This window comes from Parasteatoda tepidariorum, chromosome 7, assembly GCF_982258835.1.
Source record: "Parasteatoda tepidariorum strain Cologne lab strain chromosome 7, Ptep-v5.0, whole genome shotgun sequence".
Classification (NCBI taxonomy): domain Eukaryota; kingdom Metazoa; phylum Arthropoda; class Arachnida; order Araneae; family Theridiidae; genus Parasteatoda; species Parasteatoda tepidariorum.
Window position 1 is genome coordinate 29,997,129 of NC_141761.1, and position 6,498 is coordinate 30,003,626.

Below are 6,498 nucleotides of genomic sequence, written 5' to 3' on the forward strand. Positions count from 1 at the left end.
AACCCAGGACCTGTAGTACGAGAGCGCGAGCGTCGAATATTCTGAATTACAGCAAGTATTTCGAGATCACTCGCTTTCAAAATTTTGTTGATGAGTTCTTCTGCAGATTCAATAGGATTCATGAATGCTTTCAGCGATTCCCACGTAACAGAAAATGTTTTTACGAGTGCAGTGGTCAAGCTTCAGAATCATCTCACCGAAAAAATCTGATAGGAAATCCTATAAATATCTCATATAGTTCCGCTAAATTTGAGGACGCATTGTTCATACTTGCATGATACATGGAGGCAATTTTTTCTCCCGATCACCGGAAACAGGAATGAGACTTTGTGGTTTTCTTGGATCCTGCTTCCTAACGCGTAAGTTATAAAGTTATAAAGTAAACTATAAAGTTTGTACACCATTACTCCTTTTGAACGAATGGGATGCCTGTAAGTGGTGTAGTGTGGGTATTTTGATCCTGATTGGTTGTTGAAGCGTGGCATTTGTTTACGTCAGCAACTGCTTTTTTCCTTTTATTTCGTGTAAGCCAAGCCCGTCAAATATAAATAAAAATAACAAAACATCAATAAAAAAAAGTTTATTAAAAAATTATAAACTTTTCTTTATATCAAATCAATTTTATTTATGCATATGTGATTTTAAATAAATAAACTGTTAGCTATCTGCATTATCTTAAAATAAATGCCTTATAATTATTTCTTTTATTAATTTCAGTGATCGATATAAAGTGTTCGTGGATCTCTTCAATCTATCATCATTTCTGATTCCAGCTTGTTATATTCCTCCTCTAACACCCCATATGAAACAGCGTTTGTCCATCAGACAAGATTCAGATATCGAAGAAGATGATTAAACTATTCGATTTGACTACGAATCCTATGCATAATTTGCGAAGAATGCATTACTTTTTTTCTATATTCACTATAAATAATACACGAATTCTCCATCAGCAATTTTGTATTTTGCTAAATTATGATAAAGGTCGTTGTATATTACGTTAAGATTAAGATACGGAAGTGGTTAAATTGACAATTTAATTTGATTTCGAAGTTTATGTAGAGCTAAATATTAAAGAATAGTTTGAGAGACGAGCTTGAAAGATATGTTCTTTAATTCTTTTCTATGATCACTTCAACAACAAAAAAAGCATATGTTCTGCACTAACTTTTTTTGATTGTGTAAAATTATTCTTTATTATGTTAGGAGCAGCAGGTCATTGTGTCAAGATCATTGTATTGTTTATTTGACTTTGAATCGCATGTATAATTTAAAACTGATCAAAGGAATTATTTTGCGAACTTGAAAGAAATGTGTTAATTTGCCATATTCACCATAAAAATCAACTCGTTCTTCACTAGCCATTCTTGATTATGTTAAATTCTCGAATACATTAAGATCTGTTCTTTGTTATGTAAAGATTTATGTAAAGACATTGTAAAATTAATCTTCTGATTTGATTTGTAAGTATATAAGTTAAAATTGAGCAAAAGGTTTATGCTGCGAAGTTTAACGAATTGTGTTATTCCTTTCTATTGTCACTATAAAAAGACAAAATTAATTTGTTCTACTTTAGTTATTCTTGATTATGCGTAATTAACCATGCAATGCATTATGCATTATGCTAAGAGCTTCTCTTTATTATGTTAAGATTTATATATAGAAAAATTTAAATTTACTGTTCGATTTGATTTTGAAGTAAATGCAATGTTTAGAATTCTAAAAATTGAACAGTAGCTTTAATTAGAATGAAAGAAATATGTTACGCTTCTATATCCACCATTAAAAAAATTTATTTCTTTTGTATCGGCTAATCTTCATCATGTCAATTCTATCTTCTTTATTAATTTAAGAGCTATTATTTGTTATGTTATGATTTATTATGTAATGATTTATTAATAGAAGTGGTTAAATTAACCTTTCGAAATAATTTTGAAGTATATGCATTGCTAAAAATTCTTAAAGAAGAAAAATAATTTTATTTTGCGAACTTGAAATAAATATGTAACTCTTTTCTATATTTACCATAAAATATGCATTTATTCTACTGTATCTGTTCTTAATTGTGTTAAAAAAAATAATGTTAAAAGCTATCCTTTATTATGTCAAGATTTAGATACAGAAGAGGATAAATTAGCCGTTTGATTTGATTTGAAGTTCATAAATAACTTGAAATTAAATAATATGATTACGAAATCGAATGAAATGTATTATTCCTTCCTAGTAACACTGTAAGAAAAAAGGGCAATTGTTCTGCATTAAATTCTTTTGATTGTGTTAAATTATTCATTATAATAATAGGATTTGCAATTATTATGTAGAGATATAAAAGGGAATAAAATTAACCTTTGATTTAATTTTAAAGTATCTTCATAGCTTAAATTTAAACTATAAGTTTAAATATGCGAATTTGGAAGATGTATGCGTTTATTATTTTATTACATTCTCTACAAAAACACATTCATTTGAATTAGATATATTTATTTGAGTTAGATTTTTGAAAAAATGTTGGAAATTTTAGATCCTAGTTTAAATACATTAACAAAATTTATTATGATAAGTGTTACTATTGCTGTTTTTGCCATTTTTAAAGATAATTTAAAGGGAGTTAGGAAATTTTTTAAAATGAAAGATGATGGCAACACCTCAAACTATTCTTCAGAAAAAAAAATGCTTCAGTATAAAGTTCACGATTATTTATAATCTCATTCTGTAGATAATCCAATTCTGTAAGTGTACTGTGAGAAGGATTTTGTATTTGAAAATTTTGAACTCTGAGCAAGCTTCGAAAAATTCTTTCTTTATTCAAAAGAAAAAAATCAGCTGTTTGAGCTTATAAGAATTTTAAAAAGAGAGATATTGATAAAACCTTTATGCTACATATTTTGTCGATATCCTGATAAATCTACAAAAATATTTTTACAAATAGGAAAAGGGACAAGATTTTCTATTATAGGTTCGTTTGTGCTGTATGTTACAGAGCTCTTTATCATTTGCTGTAACTCCTGTGAAATTTCGAGATGTTATTAAGAAAATGTAAAACAAAATATTAAAAAGTAGGTTTTTTGAAGAGTGCAATATATCCTATTTGAGTCAAAGTGTATTTAATTAATTATTTAAATTTAAAAAGCTAACGGAAGAGAATGATCATACTTAAAAGTATTTCAGACGATCAAATGAAAATCGAACTCACGCCATTCACATCAAACTGAGATAAACGTATCTATGCTACCATCTGTAGGATAAGAGAACTACATACAAGTTTATATAGTTGTTTACTGCTCTAGAAATGTAAAGTACAAAAAATGTGTTCGTCAAGCAGTAAAAATAAAAGCAAAAAAGAAAAAGAAAAAAAGAAGAAAAGTGAGGTTTGTTTCTTGATGGGATTGGAACACGCAAAATCACGAATAGCAGAAGAGATTCTGCGACAGGCACATATCCGTGCGAGACAATTAGTTCCTTGATAAAGTTTATGGAGAAATTACGCAACATAATATTTGTAGTTGCACGGATTGATGGTCTGAATTGAGAAAGAAATTCGTTTACGGGCCGGCATCAAGAATAAAGATGGAGGCAAGCAAGAAAAAGAAGTGTGGTTTGTTTTCTTGTGGCTTAGTATGGTTGACACGTGAAATTCATCTTCACATATGATGCATATATTGAACATTATGTGTCTCTGACAAATATCCACAAGTGGCAGAAGAAATTCTGCAACGGGAGTTTAACCGAGCGAGATAACGCGTACATGGAACAGGCCTATCGAGGAATTAAGCCTGTTGTAATTGTAGGAATTGAAAGCTTGAATTGAGAACAATAAATCACAGAGGTGAAATTTGTGATAAGGTGACCGTTTGTCCTGTCTCCGTGCTTGCTATTATCAAAACTTACCGGCAGTTCTGAAAGAGTTTCATGCAGTAGTCTCTGCATCTACTTCTGGAGGGACAAAAGATTCTCAAAATGGCTGCATGACCGAATCATTTGTTGCAGTACTTTCAGGTAAAGTACTTATTCCTGTCACGTATCACCACAGGGAATAAAACAAGCATAAATAGAAACAAGAAAAATCTCCAAGAGGCCTTCTTTTTGGACTGCGGTAGATCTCTGTCGACTTGCACCCTTCTGCAACTGAAAAACGAACCTGCGATTCGAATCTCGTGTACACTTTCGATTGTTGTTCGATTGCGACCGGTTATTGCAATTCAATTGTAATATTACGTCAAAATTGAATTAGAAGGGTTACCCCTAGATTAAGCTTATCTTTTTTGATAATTAATGTGTGCTTTTTGAAAATTCATGTGTTTGATAATTCATGCGTTATTCCTCCGCCAATGAAAAAAATTCGAAGCCATTTTAGCAAATGTGGGTTGGGAAGCATTTTTAACTATGCTTTTTGAATTCGCGTCTGTTCGCAGAGTAACGTCTTATACGTTCCTGTAATCATCTGGTATATTACTAAACCTCTTTAAATATTTTACAGTATTAAATACATTATTTTTTGAATTTTTTTTACAGTAGAAGTGAATAATTATTTTATTCAATTTTGGATATTAAATGACGATAAGTTTTATTTGATGATAAATTTTCATTTGCAGGACATTTTTAGACAAATTTTTCAAAGTTCTCACGATTATAAATTGTAAATTTTTGTTAATGTCATGAAAGCATTTTTTTACATTCTTCTTATTATTATATAAAAATTTGTAATTCTCTATATGTCTATTATTTCAAATTATTTCTACATAAAAAAAACGCTTATCAAGAAAAATTGAAAAGCGTGAATCAAGTGCAATTTTTTAAGAACATATGAAATTAACCTGAAGTAATAAATTACCAACTTTAATTAGTAGCGACTACTGATGTATATTGAATCGTAGTTTTGGATTTCGATCCCAAAATTATTGTATAAATAATTCGATATATATTTGTATCTAAATTAGAAAATAGTATCACATTCCTCATATAGCTCTTTATTTGCATAAACTGTCAATTGTTGAACTAAACAGTTTGCCAAGATATTTTCTTTCTATTCCCCTGATTTTGCTTATTACCTACATTAAAGGAACTTTATCAGCTTTGTGATTGATCAGAGACATTTCAATCTAACTTCGCCATCAAAATCAAACTGTCCTGCTGGTCACGTGATAGAAAACGTTTGTTATGTAAATTTGAATCAGGACACGAAATTTTGAAGAATAAATCGAGCGGATGCCAGTATTTTGATTCAATTAAAGAGCATTAGAAAATGAAACTGTAATCGAAATTAAATCTATAGCCAACTATATTGACTCTTTTTGCAATTACTTTTAAACAAAATAAATTCCATTTTCATTTGTAATAGGTGTTCGGTTTTATAGATTATATCTCGTTAACATTTTGCACTCATCATTAATCATAATTACCTAAATTGTTTATTCACAAGTTAAGTTTTATAGAAGTGGGTAAATAGATAAAAAAAAAACAAATAAATAGAATAAAGAAATAAATAAATAGAATAAAAAGAGACAAATTTGTAATTTGCTAAATGCTTCTAAAAAAAGTTACGGAGAATGCAATTTGTTGCTGAGAAATCACTGCTGACTTAATTGGTAAACGTTGTTTTTACCACGAAAAGGAAGTAAGTGGTAATAATTTACTGACGCTGTTGATGAAACTTTATATTAATTTTATTAATTTTACTCATTAACTGACTCTGTTAATGAGTAACTTTTCTTATTAACTGCGACAAAGAAGTCTGAATTTACTTTTCTTTTTTTAGGAATCGATCGATAAATCACGTTAAGTATAATTTTTTTAATGTAAACATTATGCAAAATACTTACATTGAAGGATTTTCTATCATTTTTAACTAGCATTAAGTATATTTTTTAATGTAAGCATCATGCAAAATATTTACATAAAAAATTTTTTGCTTCTGATCTACTACAGTTGCAATTTCTATTCCTCAATGAGCTTTTCATCACTTTTACTTTATCAGTTGCGAAAAAATTGAAACAAATTCCAAAAATAATGTAGTAATTACAATAGTACAATGGTAAGACATTTATTTCTATTTAAATATAAACAAGTAGGTATTACAACATACTATAGTACTTATCTATCATAGCAACTGGCAAAATAAATCATATATGTAGGTGATTAGTCAAAGTTGAACACAACTGTTGTAAACATATAAATGAAGGAAATTTAACAAGAATTTAAAAAAATCTAGAAATTCATAAAAATGTGGTTCAGAAAATCGATATGGTTGGAACGTTTGAACTCGGCTCTCATTCTCAAGGAAACAACCCTTGAAAAAGCTACAAGTAAACTTAATGAGATATTTTAAATAAAAAAAGCACATTTGTTGGAAAAAATGGAAAGCGAAATTATATGAGAAAAAGAAATTGTGATGGTCGAAGAGGCATCGGTACCTTCACCTCCTTAACCACCGTAGTTATTATTTTTCGCAATATTTTCCTTTTACTATTGTTATTTGTAAACTATTCCTTTTCTTATTTC

At 29.0% G+C, this 6,498-nt stretch overlaps 1 protein-coding gene across 1 annotated transcript in view; it reads left to right on the plus strand.

The window, feature by feature from the left end:
- The window catches only part of v (Tryptophan 2,3-dioxygenase vermilion), a 54,807-nt gene extending 52,609 nt beyond the window's left edge, over positions 1-2,198 (plus strand). The window contains exon 14 of the mRNA XM_087167604.1: positions 718-2,198. Coding sequence (XP_087023730.1) covers positions 718-856 — 139 coding nt within the window. The 3' untranslated portion in view covers positions 857-2,198. The remainder of the gene's footprint in view (positions 1-717) is intronic.
- Positions 2,199-6,498: the final 4,300 nt, after the last annotated feature.